Raw genomic sequence first — 20,679 nt, 5'->3', positions numbered from 1 at the left:
TTCTGTGGTCGGTGTAGGTGGGGTGCTGAAACTGTTCTGGGCAATAATGATCTAATTGGACATGGGATCCTTCAATCAAGTGGTTTCACAAGTGACATGTAGAACTGTACCCTTGGTTGGTATAAATCAGCAGAGCTCCTCAGACTGCCTCACTGGTCGTCTGTAGCTGAAGACTAGGTCTGCGTGGGTTTGTAAAACTACCCTGAAATGAGATTAAATATTACTCCTGAGAATCAAGAATAGTGGATTGAAGCAAAGCGAACTTGCTCCTCCCTGGCATATGTGGTACTTGCAGCTCAGTCCCAGGCAGTGAGTTGGGCAACCGCTTGCAAAATAGTATTTAAATACTATGGAGCAGCTGAGGGTGGGCTGCCTGCTTGCCAAGTGAGGGTCTGCAACAAAATAAGCTATTGGTTTGATAAAGCAGTTGGCATAAGAAGAGCCAAGAGCAACTGCAGGAGGTGGGTTGGAACCCCAAATCGGAGCAGCGCTTAATACAAACCTGAGGCTCTTTGCCAATGTGTAAACAGACTCTGTCACCCTTGGGGAAGCTTCAGTGCTGTGTTCCCCAGCCTGGCACGTGTAGTGCAGGAGTGGGTTTGTGGAGCATGCTGGAGAGCTGCATTCCCAGCAATGCTGCGGAAGTTGTGGAGGCGTAGTGTTACTTGGAACAACTTTGTTTTGAAATGGATAGCTCGGGATTATATTATATTTTGGCTCTGCACAGTGGAAGGATTGGCCAAGAGGGAACTATAGCTCTAACGAGCTGTTAAAAATCAGTGGTAAGTTCTTGCCAGTAGCCTGAGATGAGACTTAAGTTATAATAATGGGCACTTAAGAGAGAGGCAGTGTAGCTGCTGGTTTTGAATGGTCTGGCCAGAAATGCCCAGAAATATTTAACTAAGGCTCTTCTTGGCGTATATTTCTGCTTTGCTTGATCTCCTGTGGACCCTGTATATGGCACATCCTGCAGACAGACTTGCAAAAGGGGCTCCTGTTCAGGGAGTCTCCTTGGTGCCAGGTTTGCTCACCTACAGCAGATTTCTGCATGAAATGGATGAGTTCCCCATCTGTGAGCTTGCTGTCGCTGCTGGATTCTAGGCAAGCTTTGCAAATATCTCTCTTGCATGGGACTGGATGGGGCCTTCTGGGGCTTCATGCCTAACCCAAGCCTTCGCTGGCAGCATCACTGTATACTCTTGTTCACAGATGTATCAAGCTGGACCTTTAAAACTATATGCATTTCTTGATCCAGCCTGTTTGAGATCCTCCTTTTCTCTGATGCTTAATACTCCCCTTCTCTTTTTCAGCCTAACCTTACTCCTAACCAGTCTGTATCCATGTCTGTCTCATGCCAGCTGGGTAGCTAGCACTTAAAACCAAAACAAAAACTCTACTGCAAAGACAATTTTTAAAGCCACACAGGAGTTTAGGCAGTAGCTGACTTGCAATCTATATTACAGATGGGTGCAAGGGATAAAATTTGGATCTGGAGCCTATATTACAGTCTTAAGTCTGTGGCTTCAGAGCGTAGTAAGCTACATTGCATTTACTGCCTATTAAGACTGTTTCCAGAGTAGCTGGTGGGCTGCAAGTTCACACCTAACCTTAGTCTACACTAGCTTCTCAATGGAGATGCACACCCATTGCTTTGTGGAACTGTTACACCTGGAATACTCCAATGCTTCCTTAAAGAGGAAATGAGTTTGGACTGCACTTACAGGGGAGGCTGCTGTAGGGAGCTGGGGAATTTGAAGTTTTAGAGGAAGTCAAAAAGAAATACTTGAGGGAGGTTGGGTACCAGAAGCTGGCTACATTTAAAGCTTGCTAGGGTGACTATGTACCTTGCTGCAGAAAGCAGTATAGACTCATGAAGGAGACCTATGGGGCAGTTAAAGAAATGTTCAGACTTGGAAATGAGGAAGAAGTTGTTGGACTAGTTGAGGAGTAGGGGGGATGGAGGAAGGAAGAGATGCAGAGTTGGAGTCATGGAGACCTTGAGCTCCTGAGTAGAAGAACCTTGGATTCCAAATCCAGTTCTTTCTGAAAGCTACACAAAATGCCACCTTCCTATTCCACACACTCCTCCAGGTCAGATATGCTTGTAGTAACAAAATGAAATATTTGCTGTCTCTTCTTGCTCTTATTTTCTAATGCAGCCAAATGAATCATGGTCCCTAACTCTGCAATCAACAGCAGAAGTGGTCAAAGTTCTGCCTGGTTGCTCCTGCCCACACCTATTGCAGGCAGGGCAATAGCATATGTGTTTTTAGGAATGTAGTCTAGCCCACAAACTTTCTGATGTGGAATGGAAAAACCCAGTTGGGTGCTACCAACAGTAATTTTACAATGCACAAAATGGGGGTTATTGCCTAGTGGGTTATTACTCCAAGTGCACAAACACTCTTGCAACCTTTGCCACAAATGCTACTCATGCAATTCAGGAGCCTGTACTAAGGGCATAACTGGTTCAATACTGTTTGTCCAGCACTGTGAAAACAAGGTTTAGCTCTGTCTGGATATAGGATAAATACAGATGTAATCATTAACAAATCATGTTGCAGCCCTGGACTTTTGAACTGAAGAGTGCTGTTGAGGGAAGAAAAGATCCATGCATCTGCTATGTCCAAGAAACCTGGCTGAGACTATCCAGGATCCAAATAAGATGTTAAAGGAGCATGTGGTGGTGTCTAATTCAAAACACTTCATTCTCCCATCTTAATTTGTGTTTTTTATCTTCTCAGTGTTTCCCAAGCAGCAAGGGCAACAGGTAATTATTTGGGACGCCAGACTCAGTACCACACTTGGACAGGTCAGTTGTTCAAAACCACTAGAACAGCTAAACCTTGGCATGAACACATGCACTGATGGCATCTGGCTCTGATTTAATATGCTGTTAGATTTGGAGGACTTCATAAAAGAAGGAAAACGGATATCCAATGTAATACTTCATCTTATGAGAGGGTGTTAAACCTTTTATAAATCCCTTTCTCCAATGGTACTGTATTGGATCACCATAAAAATATATTGTCAACAGAAAAGGTGACTTGACAGCAAATGAAGGCCTGGCAATGGAAGATGGCCAGGTCCAGCTGATGGAACTGCATAGACTAGTAGGTCCATCCTGAGGTCTCTGAGCTGGCCTGGAAAAAAAACTTTGGCCAGGTCTACACTAAATCCTTCAGCTGCCAAACTGCATGGCTTGAAGTGTTTGCCTGCTTGTCATACTTGCCATGGATGTGACACTTTCACCACTGAGGTCCCTTTTTGTTGGAACCACCTTCTTAAGCAGGTTTTCTTCTTGCCCCTTAAGATAAGAAAATGCAAACTCTCACCAGTATTAAGGTTAGCCAATCAAAATCCTCATGGGGTATGGGCAGATGAGCCAATTGTATCAATATTAAAGGGTGCTGACATGAACTTAGGAGCAGTTCTGTCTTCATGACTGTAGACACAAGTGTAGCAGAGTTAAAACCAGAGCAGTTCTGCTTCATTTGGAGGGTGTGGACACGCATAACAATATCTTGGTTAGAATTGGTTCACAATGGTCTGAAGTACAGGCAGTCCTTACACTTACGGCGGGTTATGTTCCTACAAAAGTTGCTGTAAGTTGAAACTATGCAAGTCCAATCTGTGTCTTGTTTGTTTTTTTCCCCCCATAGAAACAGTGTTATAATAGGGGGTTACATTTCTGACCAAGGGCCTGATGCCCAACTTTTTATGGAAATGACCATAAACACCGTATTTAAATCAACTATAAATGATATACAGTGTACAGTACAAAGCTTTCTGAAGTGTACTGTGTACAAATCGATTAAACAAGGCAATACAGTAACTAATCGCATAATTTTATTTAATTGGAAGGTGAAGGAACACCTTCATCAGGGTCATGGCATTCAGAAGGGCTTCTCTGGGGAGATTTTGGGGAGACTTAGGGCCACTTGATGGCTTTTTGAGAAACTGATCCAGGGATGTTTGCTTTGCTGCCCTGCCTTTCTGGTTGTGAATTTCCCTGTGGTGCCATAAATGCGAGGATCCAGCACCGTAAGTAATAACATGGGTATAAATGGCAGAGCACCGCAAGTGCGAATTGTTGCAAGTCAAGGACTGCCTGCACTGTGGCTCTCCCACCAGGGGTGGGAGAGAGCACCCAGCCCAGCAAGCCTTGCAGTGTGGGGGAGGGGCAGTAATTGCAGCTATGTTTTGGGGAGATCGTGCTTTGAGTGACGTGGTTGGTTTTTTGTTTTGTTTTGTGTTTTTCTGTTTTTGTTTGTTTTGTTTTCTGCTTTCCCTCCTCTGCTAAACAGGAGTTCAGCAGCCTTCAATAGCCTGCACATGGCCAATGTCTGCAGTGCGCTTCTCTGACTTGGGGGCGGGAGGGTAGTGTTTGGACCCATGCTTCTTGATTCGCAGGGGCTAGGGGGACACGAAGAGAGGCTTCAGTCAAGGGAGTGAGGACGTAGCTGGCTGTTTGAGCAAGTATTGCAAAGGAGCTTGGGTTTAAAAAGGGTGGGAAAGGGCCAGTAGAGTCCTGGCCATATATCAGAGTGGCCAGTTACAGCAGTAGGGGGTGGGGGAGGAGCAAAGCAGTGTTGGGGACCTGGAGGACCAACAAGACCCTTGTCATAACTGATGCGCACTCCTGATCAGCAGCTCCCTCTCTCCACTGAAAGCAACATAAAGGTGGGTTTGCTGGTGCCCATGCAAGCCTTGCTGCATCTGTGTTTACAGTTCACTGTGCAAAGGGTCCTCCCTTTTGTTCGTGATGGATATCTTGGAGCACTCAATGGCCTCCTGATCCTTTCCCTTCCTTCTGAGAAGGACTTGTGATTTAGTTCTGTGTTTTACAAGTGTAGACATTAAAAATACCCCTGAAACTTGCATTAAACCTACTGTCCTCACTTTCTGTCTCTCTGTTTATAGTAGTGAGTCGCTATAAAGCTCACAAGCGCATCGTGGCTGTTACATACTTGGCTTTTCCACTGTTCCTCTTAATTTTCATGACTAAAACTTTTTATTTTGTTTTTATAAATCCATTAAAGTATTGAGTTAAATCAAACTGGCTGCCTTCTGGCCATGACGGGATACATGAGGCATCCTTACTTGTTTAACTCTCAAACACGATTCTGCTGACATGCACAGATCTTATTTTAATCCTTCCTGTGCCTTGGGGAACACTTTCTGTAGTTGGATGGCAACAAACATTCAGCTGCAGTGTCTAGACTTTGCCTAAAGCCTTGGCAAAATGCTAGCAGTGCCCACCCCATGGCAACCCAGAGTGCAGTCGCAGTCTGGCCACAGCTGAACAATTAACCTGCAGTCTACATGGAAAAGATCACATTTGCACTTTGTTCTTTTGAAGGGTTTGGCTATAATCTCCACCTCAATCCTATTGCAGTGCCTAAGAAATATGCAACTTCCTAATGGAACAAAGCAGTTACCCAGAGCCACAGCAGCCCAGCTCCGTAAAAGGATCTCATGGCTCCCCTGTTGAGAGTCGGTGGTTTGGAGAATGCGGTGCTGTAACAGTTAGCTCAAAAGCTCTCGGAGCTGAGGTGCAGCTTTTTGACTCTGCCCTTGAACAGGCATTATGATAGGGCTCCATGACCTGATACTGCTTCTTAGAAAATGAGTTCTCTGCTTAGCTCACAGGGCTTTAAAAAACAAAACAAAACAAAAACTATGCTCATGGTGAGGAACTGGGCATCACAGAGCCGTTGAATCATTCACGTTGTGCTTAATCTTCAATCACCTCCTTAATTTCAGAAATCAGCAGCTTGAGTGACAAAGATATCCTTGTTCTGCGCCTTGACCTGACTGAGCGAAGCTCTCATGAAGCTGCAACCAAGGCTGTTCTTCAACATTTTGGTAGAGTAAGTTGCCTGTTTGCACTGAGGTTTTCCCTGGCAAATGCTCCCACTGTTCTGCCTTCAATTTTGGTAGCAAATCAATTCATTTGACACGATCCACATTAAATGGGCAGAGAAGCACATGAGCCCTTGATCCTGCAGTGTTCACGGGGTGGATTTGATTTAAATGGGTGAATTTGACTTGAATCATTATTTAAATCACTGGCCAGGAAACTCAATTTAATTGCTTTTTTTTTTTCTACAAAAAGTGCATTCTTGTTGTTTGATATAACTTTCATTACAATATGCCTAACCACAGGGTCTCTTTTATAGCCTTGCAAGCCTGCTGCCGTGATAGGTTTTCCCTTCTACCGTACCACTCCCACACTAGATCCCAAATCAATGGAGAGGCTATACTCAGAAACTTATCCCTCAAGACTTCTGGAATAGTCTGCTTAAAATGTTTCTCTTTGGTCTCTACTGCCCCTCCTCCTTGCATTTGTTTCCACACTCCTCCTTGCTTGGATCTACTCCACCCCCAACAATCCTCTGTTCATTTAACTTCTTGAAACTGTTCTTTTAGAGAGAGGTGAGGGCTTGACTCTCTGTACGCAAACTTACAGAGACCCAATAGGGCTGATTGGGTAAGTAATCGGGTCTGTTATCTCATCTCCATATGCTGCTGTTAACAAGGATGTTATTTCTGGAGACCCAAATCCAGTTTGGGAACTGAAATGAAGCATCACAGAGATACTTAATGAGATCTAGACTGAGCACCGAGTCCCATTGGGTACAGTGGTTTTCTTTAATCTTTACTAATCTGTAGAGCAGCCTCTGGGAACCCCATAAGATTGAGCCCCAATATAGTCCATGACCTTTTGTGACTTTTCTGAGAAGGTTGCATGAAAACGGTCTCTAATAGTATGTAAAGTCTGTAATTAGAAGTTATAATCCCTATTCCATGATGATATCTTTGAGCTCTAACCCATCTTAAATTAAAACTGTCTTTATATAGCTGAATTTTTTAAAGCTTCTTGGCAAAAAAAAACTGGAAAAAAAATATCCAATTTAAATCTTCAAATAATTGTTAATTTTTTATCCACTGTATGGGTTCACCATTGGGTTCAGTGATATGATACACGGGTGCAAGAATGAGCTAGTGACTTCTGGCTAATGGTCTGAGAGTTCAAGGATTCAGTTGACTGTGACTCACACTCAGTTGATTGTACAATATAGCCAATGACATAACCATTCAATTGGTTATGGTGGAATTTTTAACTCTTTGTTGAGGCCCACTGAAAATGCAACACACTTACCGTGTCATCCATTTGATGTTTTTGAATGAAAAATGCAAGTTTAAAGTTTCATGTCCTATCTCCAGCATTATCTTTTATTCTAATTCCAACTGTGGTGGAAATGTAGATGAGACAAAGTTAACTGAACACACTTGTTCTTGGTGTGTAGCTGTTCTACTCCAAATGGGCAGTTCTGGGTATGAAACCAAAGGGGCGACAGCAGTCGAATCCAGTCAGTTAAGAATTGAGTGCAAAGTTTCAGGCCACAACTCCAGCCCCCCCTTGCCAGTTTTGCACACTTGCTACCTGTTTCTGTCTACTACAGTAATGCCCCACGTAGGCAGAAGGGTTTGCTTACAAAGATCATCATGCGGTAGGTACTGGGTGTTGGATGTTACTTGTTACAGTGGTGCTTAGAAATGGTGGGGCCAACATGTAGTTTTCCATCTGACCAGTGTTTCTCTAACAGTCTGATTGTTGCTGGTTAACATACAAGTTGCGTTCAAAATGAGCTGAACCACAGTTTAGACTTTAACCCTAATCCTGAAATGGTTTGAATGCTTGAGTGTCCTCTTTAGCAGTAAATACTGGCTCAGTGCTACAAAGCTAGAAGATACTAAGGGCTGGGGGTGAACTGGGTCAAGTCTGCACTGCATCTGCAGATACTAGTTTCCAAAGGAAACAGGTTTGACTTGTTGCTGCTGCTTTCCCAAAGATCGATGTTTTGGTGAACAATGGAGGTCGCTCCCAGCGCTCCCTGTTTGTGGATACGAGCGTGGACGTCTACAGTGCCATTATGGAGCTTAATTACCTGGGCACCATCTCCTTAACAAAGCACGTCTTGAATCACATGATCGAAAGGAAGAAAGGGAAGATCGTCACTGTGAGCAGTGTCATGGGTATCATGGGAGCCCCCCTTGCCACCGGGTACTGTGCTAGCAAGCATGCCTTGCAGGTAAGATTAACTCCAGGAGCTTTCGTCCTGTTTGTGCATAGAGTAAGGTTGTAGCTTAATGTCTGGCTCAGTGTTTGCAGCAAAAGATTTGTAATTGGCACAGACTAGCGAGACAGAGACCCTCATGAGAAGAGTTTGAGCAAGAGTTTATACTCGCTGTGGGCTTTTTTTTTTTTTTTCTGGTCTTCAAATCTCCTTGGGTTGGTTATGTAAGAAACCACTTCTCCCATTGTCTGTACAAGCAAACACCCATCGCTGTCCTATTCTTTTCTTCTGTGGATATTGAACAGCTGACTCTGGGAATTCGTAGGAACTCATGCACAGCTAACAAATGGACTGTTCCCTTTTATTAAAGAGAAAGTGAGGTGGCATTAAGATCCGATAGTCACAACCTAGACTTCGAAAATGACACCTCCAGTCTCCTTTTAAAGCTTCCTTTGCTTTTAGGGGATTTATTTCTCTGCTTTCCAATGCATTTTTTATATTCTTTCTCCACAACCATGAGGGAAGGAGACCGTAAAATGAAAGCTGAGTCTGTCGTAATCACTGATTCCAGGAGCTGAGGCTTCAAGGAGAACACGGTAGTCACAGAGCAGGTGTGACCCTTTGTCAAGGGGCATGATGAAATCCCCAAAATGCAAACAGGGTACAGAAGAGCCAGTTACACCCTCCTGCCCTTGCCAGGCTTTACATACCAGTGTAAAACTAAACCTGTTGCACTGAAACCCTGGGCTGCGCAGAACTCGCAGGGTTTTGAAAGCAATGTGAACTCGCACAGTGTCCATTTCCAGTGCAGGTTTTTCCTGTTTTACATTTTGGAATCAGAATAGCAAAGTGGACACACACACTTCACAAATCCCACCCCCAACTGTTCTTAAGAGCCATGTCAGAAAAGCCCATATTCCATAATCAACCAAACTCGTGGATCCTGGTTGTGCAGGTGCAAGGGGCAGAAGAACCACACTCTGCCCTGGACCTTTTTAGGTTTGGTCACAATGAGTACATGTTTGCCTCCCTTGCTCACTACATGCACGCAGGGTAACAGTGCTGAGCTGGGAGACGGGGGCTGGCAATCTGCGGCCAGACTGGACTCGCAGCAGGGTGGGTTAGTTGACTGTACATTTCCCTGCCTGGGGCAGCTAACCGGGCTTGCCTACCAATGGCATGGGGCTCCTACTTCCGAGCTGCAATGCAGCTCTTTGGTATCCCTCAGGCATTTTGGAGCCTTTCTCTGAGCTTTTGAGGGCTTCCAAAGGTTGAATTCTCCCTCCAGCACCTACTGAAGCGTGGGGAGTCTTCACCAGAACCCCATAAAACAGCCCTAGCATGTCCCACTGCAGTTGCCATTGGCATCTTCCTACTGAGGCCAGCTCTTAACTTGTGACCTAGAAAACCATGACACTTCATCATCAGATATATATTTCCCTAATATGCGGAAAGACAGCTTGAGTAGATGCTAGAGTGCTTTTTCTTTTTTCTCATGCTTGTTAGCTCAGATCTCAGCCAGAGGCAAAATACTCTTGCAAAATCCCCAAATGTACACATCCCTAGTAATAATCCCAAGTAACATCAAACAAGGAATTATTTCAAATAAGAATGAGACGTCTGGTCTGGTCTGGTCTGATGTACTTCAGTAAAAGAGAGACTGTGAAAGGTGCAATAGCTCCTTGAGGAATTCAAGTTTTGTCTTGCGGCAGGAGTATCTGAAGGAACTCTGAAAGCCACGAGTATCGAGAGCGCTCGCATTGGTAGGGCCAGAGAGTATTAGTGCCACAAAATACTTCTCACAATGAACCTACCAGACATCTGCATCCTGCCCTTCTGTCTCAACATGCCTTGCAACAAACTGGGGGGGTGGGGTTTTTTGCTCTCTCTTCTCACCAACATGGCCACTGTTTCTTGATCCCTGGCTGGCTGGCTGCAGCTGGTTTTTTGGCGACTACTTGTGAATAGATGCGATCTGGATTTTAACATTGTTCTGTGAATTCCTGTTAACACACAGCAGTGATTTGGGAGCTTAAACTGCAATTCTGGTCGGTGATGCTAAAAAATGGTGCTTCATTCAACTCCTGACTCAGACGCACAAGTGACTTTGCTTCGCTTCCTGACCCAGAACTGCTTGTTCCCTTAACATGTGCAAGTGGCCAGTACTGTGAAAACAGCACAGCTTTGGAAGAATAAACCAGACTCTAGTGACAACACAACAGAGCATGGCCAGTGATTAGATTACCCGGAGCTCTTGGCCAATGTACGTATTGGACAGTGCTGTTGAAACAGACCCCACCCATGTGCTCCCGCTTCTTCAGTGCCTAAGGCAACAAAAGGCCGAAGGCTTCACTCTGAGCACATTTAAGGCAGAGGGAGGAGGCGCACGCTCCCTGCATAGTAAACTGACAGTTACACAGTAAAGGGGGAGTCCCCATCCCACAGACTTACTATACAAAATAGTAAAGCTACCCTATAAAAACTTGTGTAGTAACTTTTACCATGTGGGACAGTTCCTACCTGGGCTGCCTTGTGGGTTCACTCCCCTACCCCATTTCAGTGGCTGTTGCTGGGTGCAAACTAGCTCTTTCACCCCTTAGTGGCATAGTGCTATAACAGCACCTGCTAGAAGTTGACTTGGGAGAAGTAGCTATGTGCATGCTCCTTGCAACAGAAGAGCACATCCAGCACTTTCCCAACAGAGGTAACCTCTGGGGTAAGCTATTTTGTACCAGCAATGTCACTTCTGCTCCATGAGGGCCTGTGAGTAGTGCTGTACGGCCAGAAAGTGACCATGGGTTTTTTTGCCCTTTGACAGGCATGGAGGGGTCTATTTTCTTGGTGTTCCCTAGCATGGCTGACGTGATGGTAATTTATTGTGGTGATCAAACCAGACTATAGCAGGGGTAGGCAACCTGCAGCATGCATGCCAGAGTGTGGTGCGCACAGGCGTTTTGCCTGGTGAAGGAGCTGGGGCTGCATGGCCACAACAAGGATCGGACCCCTGGCATCTCCCCTGCCACCCGCCCCAGCATACCAACCTCTTGCATGTTGAGGATGTGGGTGTTTTTGGCACTCTGCCCAAAAACATCGCCCCCTGCTCAGTAGCTCTTAATGCCTGGATCTTGCAGATCTCCGTTAGACAAGCTGCCTTTTGGCTTCAGCTCTGATTTGATTTTGAAGCAAGCATAAGAATAAATGCGGGTTTCCCCCACCTACCAGGCTGCTAGTAATCTTTGTGACATGGTTTTTTGTCTAAACCCACTTCATCCATTGTGCAATACTATGAACACTCACAGTGCGCTCTTAATCCCTAGGCGTAATTTGGCTAAGATGCTGTGAAGGTTGAGTAAATTGGTATCTTTAAAAAATAAAAAGCTTTGCAAGCAGCTCTTAGTTCTGTTAAAATAAAGAAACGCAGGATCCTTGGAAATGAACAATTAAGCCACTAACATGGCCTTAACATTGCCTTGAAATCATGTGGGGCCAAACTTTTTGGAAGGTGCAGCACGAGACACTCTCTCCTCAGTGCTACTCTGATCCTCTTTCCCCACCTGATCTGCTCTTCCTTCTGCTCCCTGCCCTATTTGCTGCGATACTCTCTGCTCCCTCCATGATCTGCTACACGCCACACACAACATGCATGCCGTTGGCAACCCCTGCCTTAGTGTGCTGCCAGACTCCAGGGTTTCTTCTTTCCTGGTTCTAAAATCTGCTCCTCAAATAACCCATTGCAAGGCTTCAGGATGGGGGTCCCTTATTTTATAAAGGGGGGGGGGGTGTTTAGAGAAAAGACTTTAACAAGTTCAGCCTTGAGTTAGAAAGAAAACTGAACTGAAACCTTTTCACATCCTGTGAAGGTAGAGGCTGGTTTGAGGGGGAGGGGGTTGAAATCTCATACTTTCCTAGTCTACACTTGGATGAGTGCAAGACCCTTCAATGCCCTTGTATGTTTTTTAATAATCCTGAATTTAGAAGCACACGCATGCCTCCCAACACGCACCATGCCTAAACAGCCAGCAGCTGGTGCTCAGGGCAGATCCTTGAACCTGGGCTTCCTGCACCTTAGGCAGGCATGCCTTTTTGCAAGGGTCTCTGACATTTTTGAGCAGAAATTTTATCCTGGATCTGGGGATCATGTCCTGTGGAAAGTTTCATGCTGTGTTCCCAGGGGAAGCTTCACTTGTGACAAATCAGCATTTTTTCCAACAGAGCTTACTAGAAAATCCTCTCTGTCCAGTTGTGGATATCCTCTGTCCTGCCCTTGCCCTTTTCCACATTTATAAAATGAACCAACTTTCGGTTTGGAGGAGGTCGTATACTAGTATAGATTGTAAAGCTCTGTATATAGCAGGCTTGCCAGGGTGGTGACAAAGCCTCAGTTCTTAGCTCTTGAATAGCTGTGGCTTCTGAGACTACGAAGTATGTGCAATAGTCCTTTATTTACTGATACTTGTTCAGTTGGCAGCATGCAGCATTTCAGTCAAGAATTGGGAATAATGGATTTGAGTGTGTGATTCTATAATTCATATAATTATGAATTACCGGCTACCAATTCATATAATTACTAGCACATGGAGTCTCGTGGGGTGGGGAGAAGAGGAGCATGACCTTCAGTGCTCTGGTTAATGGGGAGTCTGTGCACCTGGTACATAGACCTGCCGTGAAGACAGAGCAATGAAGTCTTCACACACTCCTTATATGATCAGCAACTTCTACCTCTGTTGACTTTAGTAGACAAAAGCAAGTTACCTGAGCTTCCCCTGAGCTGGAAATTGTGAACCTTTCATTTCTGGAGCAGACACCCCTCTGCCATGGGAGTTGGGGAACCCTACAAGCCCCTCCCTAGAGCCTGGAAGGCCATTCCAGTATTTCTGGGCCTCCTGAGCTGTCCTGAAGTCCAAACGCTGAGGTTTTTGTGGGTCTTCTGTGCTTCCAGAACCTACGGGTCCTGGACGTCCTGGGGTCCCCGGCCATGCTGCAGCATTCCTCAGAGCTGAGACAGTCTCATGAAACGTGTGGCATTTTGATCTGTTGGTATCTTCAGGCATTGCAGTGTTCATCTGAGCTCTGTTCATGTGCCCAAGAGATGGTTTAGGTTGCTGGTGGCCTAACAAAAGTGGGGGGAGAATGAGGGACCCAGGCATGGGAGCCGAGGGGGTGGGTGATGCACAGATCCCCAGGCAGAAGGGGTGATGGACCTTTCAGGGACTCCCCAGAATGGATGGGGGTGGCTCACAGAGTGAGCAGGAATCCTGGGGGCCCTGATATGTGCTATGAGCTTGGCCTATGGTGTCTGTGAAGGCTGCAGCCCTCTGGTGAAATAGCTCTGTAGCTTTAAAGAAAGCAACACTGCCCAAACCAGTTTCCAGATGCTCCTTTACAGCCCGGACCCTGGGGTCTGGCCAGCCTTAGCTGTCGTTTGGCCTAGATGCTAAGGGCTGGGCTCACAAAGGAGGCTGGGGCTCAACTGTTCAGCTCACCATCCTGCTTTTGAGGGGCCTGGTAGCACCCGCAGCCCTGAGTTAAATCCCCAGGACCCCTGTGCAATGCATGGGGCAGGGTAGGTGCCTAGGAAGAGCGCACACAGAAGCCAGCACTGAGCAGACAGCTGCATCAGTTAGCTAACAGGAATTGCCAGGAAAAAAAAACCCCTGGGACTCACCGCTCCTGCAGCGGGCTCAGGGCTTCAGGGGGCTTGTGGAAGAGCCACGGGGCAGTGGGGATTGCCCCCCACCAGGCAGGAACAGCGAGTCTGTGGGTTTTCTCAGGTTTTTTTTCCTTAGAGGGTTGGAGCTGGGGCGGGCAGGGCTAGGACGGCAGGGGCAGGGGGCTCGTGCAAAGTCCCCCATGCAGCATGGGGGCAGCAGGGATCACCCTGGTTTTCCAGCAGCACCCAGTGAATCAGGGCTTTTTTTTTTTCCCCAAATACCAGGGGCTGGGGCAGGTGGGCAGCCATTGCGGGGCTGGGAGAGCAGGGGGGGTGGGCCTGGCTGATTTGCAGATTCAGTAGCAGTTGAATCTCCGAATCAGATTTGGCCAGATCAGTTCAGGACAATGATTCAAGTCAGCGAATTGAATCGCTGTCCCCCGAATCGGCCGTATCCGAAGTGAATGCTAGCTGCTTCGCACAGGCCTACGGAGAAGCGCCTTCATGGAACGTCCCAGCGTTCAAATCCGTCCTGGGAGACTTGCACTCTCCCTGTCATACAAGCTGGCTACCCCCTACTTCAAAGCCTCATACCTGCTCTTGCTACTTTGTCACGCGGAGAGGGAGCTGAGGAAGGGGGTAGGTGTTTTAATGCAATGGCCTGCTTCTTCCTATGCTATTGCAGTCCTTTTTCTCTTGACATGATTCACTAAGCTGTGAGCACCAGTGGACTCCAGATGGGAGTTACAGATACTCAGTGCCATTCAAATTCGCACCCCTGGGGCGCTTAGTCCATGGGAGATGGGCAGACAAAGGGCCCTGGGTGCAGGGAAGGGCATTGTGCAGCTGACAGTGCAAGGGGGAAAAGCATCCATGATTTCAGCTAATCTCATCCTAGCTAAACACATTTGGACCCAGAAAAGCCTTTAGGTCGGTTGCTAAACATGAAAGATGAAGGAAAGTTGCGGTAATTGCATTTAATGTAGTAGCTGGAGCTTGCACAGCACATGCCTAGAGCTCCAGGCTTCATTAGTGATGCCTCTTGGGTTTAATCAGTTCACTCTAGGGAGCTGCGTAAGTGTTATCTTCACGCTGTAGCTGGGGTAGACAAGACGCAGGGAAATAACAAGGTTTTCGCTTCCTTTCTTCTAGGGTTTCTTTAACTCTCTTCGGCCAGAGCTTGGGGAGTACCCAGGAATTGTCATTACCAACATCTGCCCGGGCCCTGTCCAGTCAAAGATCATAGATAACGTCTTTACTGAAGAGCTCTCAAAGGTAAGGCGCAGACGTGGCTCCCCTGAGACTGGGCTACAGGAAATGCTGAGCCTTAGGCCCAGGGAATCCTGAATCGATGCTTCTGGTTCAGACCCTGCCAGCCCCTCTGTGCCAGCAAACTTGAAACTGCTGGCTGCAAAAGCTGTCTGATTAGCACAGCCAGCTAGAGGGTGAACTGAGACTAGCTGCCTAACTTCTTAGGAGCCCCTGCCCTTCCTGAGCTCAGTACTTGAAAGCTCTGTGCCTTGCCTTCCCCTGCATCTGGAAGGGTGTTGAAGTGCCTCAGCTGCATTGGCTGGTGTGCACCGCTCTGCATGGGGCCGCTTGGGATCTGGCACCATGAACCTTTTGGACAGGGTGGGATATATGTGCTGTCAAACCTCCACACCATTCGCTTTGTATGGCAGAAGGACCCGTTCTTCTGCCCAGCTGCTCTTTGCAGCTATGGGGAAAGGGCATGGAGTTCTCCACCACAGTTTTGCAATGCTGAATACGTAGACAACTGTTTGTTCCTCTCACAGATGTTCCCTGTGCAGTTGACTGTGGTGCAATTGTTGGCGTCGCTGCTAGATTCAACAGGGCCAAGACGGGCATCTCATTTCCTGTTGGAGGCCAAAGGGGAGGGAGAAAGCCTCCTTCCACTTCAAAAGCGCTCATAGTAAAAACTAGCAAAAACCAGCAGTGGGGGTTGAACATGTTGTCAGTGTGTCCACTAACTACCCCCACCTAGGCTGAGTCCATGCTGGGCAGATTCTCTCCCCTTCGTATTTTCATAAGAAATAAAACAGCCTTGTTTTTAAAGCTCTTGGCATAATTGAAACCCCATAAAGAGCAAAACTCTACTGACTGGTATTTTCACTTCACTTGAAAACCTGGCTCCTTGATGGCAAAAGGTCTCGCTGCTGGGGGTGGGATCTGCCCAGGAGAAGCGGCCTGCCCCATGATGCTTTTCACTTGAGGCTTTGAAGAGCACAGTCTCAGGAGCTTGCACTTAAGCAAAACCTGGTGTTGGGTATCCTGCCTCAGGCACACTTAGCTTTGGGGTTAGCAGACTTAAATGAATGCACTCTGGATCTGGAAGAGGGTGTTGGGTTTATAGCAGATTATGAACCGTGGTTAAGCAGGTCAGATTTGGGACTCCGACAAGTTAGGCAGTGCTTTTGTTCTGAAGTTGAGGCCTGTTGAGGAGTTTCTCTTTGGAAGGCAAATGAAATCGTTCTGATGAAACGCACTCAAACCTGTCCATCCCAGCCATGAAAAACAGCATCTACAGCAGCTTACTAGTTGTACCCATGCCACAGTGAGGGGAGGCTAGGGGGCAGGGGGAGCAGCAGTGGCAGTAAGGACACAGCTGGAAGCTGTCAAGCGCTCATGCAGCTCGCCTTGGCATGGGTGTGTAGTTCAGCTCTGTGGACTGGATATAGCGGCGCTGTTGGCTGGATCTGGCCCACGGTGTATATATTGCTGACCTGTGCTCAAGTCTACTGTGCTAGAGCTACGTTAGGTGCAGTGGTCGCAGGGATAAAGTAGCCTTTAGGGAGCAGCTCCAGTCACAGCAAGCTTCTGAGGAAAAATATAACTTCTTACAACAGACACCTGGCATTTCGGCTGGAGCTGCCCCAGGACTAGGGCCCAGGTTACATGGCAAACATCATTTGACCAAAATTCCAGAAAGCCAGTACACAAAAACTAAAACAAAGGATTGTCCTCTGCACACTCTACTTTCCAGGAGATGCGCTAGGGCTCACGTGCACGACACTTTAAAGCAGACTAAATGCTTTTTCAGTTTTAATGGTGCCAGTGTTTGCACGCCTTAGTGGCATATCACGCATTAATTCCAGCCGCTGTAGGAAATTCCGCAGCGTAACGCGCCTGAAATAACTTGGGGTGCAGCAAACTAAAGCTCCTCCAAGGAGTTTTAGTTTACTGCCCCTACAGTTGCGGAGCAAAGCACCGGGCTCTGTGTATTGCTATCTTATTACACTCAGAAAAAGATGCAATAAACTGTGATCCATGCAGATGAACAAGGTAGAACAGCTACTTTGGGATGTGAGACGAACAAGGGAGCAAGGAAATACTGTCCAATCTGTGTTCTTACTGGGTTGCTTTCATGCACATTGGAAACTCGCCAGCAGCATTTTTTTTCCAGGCAAAAATTCATCCCAACTCCTCACCTCCTTTGTTTCTTCCTAGTCCCTAGAAAAGCCAGGTGATCAATCCCACAAGATGCCAACTGACCGCTGCGTTCGGCTCATCTTGGTCAGCATTGTCAACGACCTGAAAGAAGCCTGGATCAGCGACAACCCATACCTGGCAGTCTGCTACCTCTGGCAATATGCACCCACCTGGGCATGGTGGCTGTTGGGCAAGATGGGCAAGAAAAGAATACAGAACTTCAAGAGCGGAGTGGTAAGCCAGCCTGGCCAGCCTTCCTTGGCGCACACTTGCTGCACATGAACGCTAGCCGTAGTTTCTGTGCCTAACAACTCTCACAAGGGCTCCTGGAACAACTTCAGGAGCTAATTGAGCAATACTACCCATACTTCTCAGGTCCTCTATATACTTCCATCCTACCCCCCAGGGGATGCAGTGTATGCAGCAAAGCCTTTTGTTTTACTAACATTGCTTGGCAAGTGTTGTGCTTCTCTCAGATTTAACTTACAGTGACCCTGTCCTAGGTATAGGAACCTGTTAAGAGAACAGGAGTTAGGCACTCCAGTCACAAGGGAAAGTTTGAGGCAGTCTTTGCAACCTTCATACCACCCTTCCTGCCCATGTGCACAGGAATGGTCTGATCACAGGCCGTTTCAAGTGAAACACGAGTCTTTTGGGCAAAAGTTTTCCAAAGTGCAGAAAAAAATCAGGAAGTGGAGAATATCTAAATGGAAGTGCTATGTTCTCATTGCAGGATGCTGATGTCTCTTATTATCAAAAGAAGGCAGCTTGAAGAAGGACCTGCTCAATGTCTACTTGGAGCTGGGGCTGAGGGCATCTTTTCTCTTGTAACACTTCAAGTGGCGGCCTTGCTTTTTTAATCCATAGCACTTTTGTCATCATGTACCTTGACAAAAGTAATAAATACAACTCTAAGCACATGTACTTAAAGAAAAACATATTTCTAAACACTTCTATACAGTCCTTCCATGGGCTTACCACAGCAATAACGGATCAGGAGGCGTTATCTCCCTGCTGTCTTGAATTTCCTGTTTTGATCGGGGTGACCAAGATATGGCCCCCATGGACCAAATGCAGCCCCTAGAGCTATGTCATCAGCCTGTGGGGCTCCCCATGACTCTGGAAATTTGGCAGTGGGGGACCCATGGCATTAATTACGGCATTAATTACCAGAGCAGGGCCACAGACCAACCTAGCACACAAGATTCAGCCCACAGACCAGCATGGTATTATATGGCATCTACCATACTACAAGAGCTAGCTACCTCAGTCTGGGGACCACAGACTTAGCATCCTGTGTGTAAAGTTTCAAGTCCACAGTGATGTACGATGGCATCACATGGGCTGATCTGCTCAGGAGAGAAGGGAAATGTCCGTGCTGGTTGTGGGCATTGTTCTTCTTTCTGGGCTACTTTCACCTCTGCAAGTGTCACTGAAGCTGCTGTGGAGAGGCTGGTCTTTGTGGGTGCATTTTAAGTCCACAAGGGGATGGGTGTGTCACAAGATGGCATTGTGGTATCTAACTTCTAGGGCACTGCTCCCACAGCAGAGCCCACAGCCCTGCTTAAGCCCTGTCTTGGGCAGCAGGAGATGGGCCTGCTGCCATTCTCCTCTTAGTAAACAGATCCTGGACTAGTGCTCCCATTACTGAGCTGGGACATCTGGGTTCATTTCCCTTTGTGCAAACTCCAACCCATGTTTCCCAGCTTCCAGGCCCTTTCACTAACCCCTAGCTTGCAACCAAAGCTGGAGGAAGATGTGTGACTTAAACTCCACTGGCTGAAGCTGTTTTCCTTCACAAGATGCAAGGGAAATGTTATTATAAACACCTGGAGCGCTGGGGCAGCGATCTCCCATCTCTAGTAGGAGCACAACAGCTACACTCCTGTAACATAAAAGAGCTTAACTTTGATTTCAGGGGAATTAGACACTGGAGGTATCTGCACTGCAAAAATTTCCCCTGAAATCAGAGATGAATATCCATGCAAGTCTACAGGGTGAGCGCCAGAAGCATCCAATATAGAAGTAGTTGGGCTGTGTGCCTGGAAAAGCAGTCTCAGGGCACCTATGCAGAACCAGGGTTAAAGCCAAAGCGTCCCAGTTAGCAATCTATCACTCACAAGGCCATCCTCCCTCCTTAGTGGTATGACACTGCTGAGAAGGGGAACATCACCTGCCAAAGTAGTGACTGAATCACAGTCCTAAGCACTAGAGCTTTGCAAAATTTGCCTGCTGTTTCACTTTGAAGCGGTTTCAATGCATTTCAAGCTCGAAACAGTGAAATTGAAAGGAAACGGAAGTCTTCAAAACAAAAGAAGGGCACTGAAAACGTTTCAAAAGTTTAAAGACCAGCCCCAGCACCAATCCTACCTGCCCTGGATAGAGCAGCGCCGTTGGTGGCAGTGCCAGCAGTGGAGGTGGGGAGTGGCTAGACGCTAAGCTGGCGGCGGTGCAGTCACCACAGCTACTCTGCCCAGCTCTAGGAGGCCCCACAAAGCATGGGCCCCAGGGCAGTTGCCCCAGTTTGCTGCCCTCCCCCCCAGCCTCCTGTGATCCGGCTCGCAGATCGTGGGTCCTGCACTCCCTGGAGCAGTCCGGCACAGCCCCCACAGCGGTGCGGGCAGGCCCCGAGCTGCCTGCCAAATGCCAGGAGGCTGCTGCTGCTGGCCGAGGCCAGCAGCAGCACCAGTCTTCCTGGCGCTGGGTGCAGGCTGTGCCCATTGCTGTCCCAGGGGGCAGGAGCAGTCTCCTGTGATCCAGCAGGCAGATCAGGACCACCCCCCTTCCCTCTGCACACTCCGGGAGGAGTCAGTAGAGCCCTGCAGCCCTCCTGGGAGTGAGGGGGATCCTTGATCTGCCTGCCAGATCACAGGAGGCTGCTCCTGCCACCTGCGAGAGCTAGGTGCTGCCCACGCCCAGCACCAGGAAGATTGAGGCTGCCACCCATCCCAGATGGCAGAAGCAGCCTCCTGTGATCCAGCAGGCAGATTGAGGACCCGCACTTGCAGGAGGGCTGCAGGGTTCTGCCGGACTCCTCCCAGGGGTGCGGGCAGGCCCCCAATCTGCCAGCCAAATCACCAGAGGCTGGTGCTGCCAGCTGGGACTGGCGCTGAGCACAGCCCACGCCAGGAAGATTGGTGCTGCTGCTAGCCCCAGCTGGCAGCATCGGTCTCCTGTGATCCGGCAGGCAGATTGGGGGCTTGCCCATACCGCTGGGAGGGCTGCGCTGGACTTCTCCCGGGGGTGACGGCCCCTGATCCGCCTGTTGGATCACAGGAGGTTGGTGCTGCCAGCTAGGGCCAGCGGCAGCACCAATCTTCCTGATGCTGGGTCCGGAATAGCATACGGGTGAAACGTCAAAACTGTTTTGCTGTTTCGGTGCTTTCGAAATGAAATGAAACGAAACAGCATTCTACTGAAACATCAAAATGGAAGCTGAAGCAGAACAGTGCTGTTTCGTGCTACCTATTGAGCACTTGCATCTGAACCTCCACC

The 20,679-nt window shown here is 47.7% G+C and overlaps 1 protein-coding gene across 2 annotated transcripts in view; it reads left to right on the top strand.

Annotated features, from left to right (window-relative positions):
• Positions 1 to 20,679, top strand: part of DHRS7 (dehydrogenase/reductase 7) — a 46,272-nt gene that overhangs the window by 18,010 nt on the left and 7,583 nt on the right. The window contains exons 3-7 of one of the 2 annotated variants that reach the window (XM_090034310.1): positions 5,767 to 5,873; positions 7,860 to 8,099; positions 14,887 to 15,009; positions 17,203 to 17,418; positions 17,918 to 18,104. In XM_090034310.1, coding sequence (XP_089890436.1) covers positions 5,767 to 5,873; positions 7,860 to 8,099; positions 14,887 to 15,009; positions 17,203 to 17,418; positions 17,918 to 17,956 — 725 coding nt within the window. In that variant the 3' untranslated portion in view covers positions 17,957 to 18,104. Of the gene's footprint in view, positions 1 to 5,766; positions 5,874 to 7,859; positions 8,100 to 14,886; positions 15,010 to 17,202; positions 17,419 to 17,917; positions 18,105 to 20,679 lie in introns of those variants that run through there. The other variant, XM_090034308.1, reaches the window with a different exon arrangement.

The sequence above is a fragment of the Crocodylus siamensis genome, chromosome 2, assembly GCF_052110815.1.
Source record: "Crocodylus siamensis isolate JL-2025a chromosome 2, ASM5211081v1, whole genome shotgun sequence".
NCBI lineage: Eukaryota > Metazoa > Chordata > Crocodylia > Crocodylidae > Crocodylus > Crocodylus siamensis.
The sequence above is the reverse complement of the archived record's forward strand: the minus strand, read 5'-3'. Positions and strand labels throughout refer to the sequence as shown.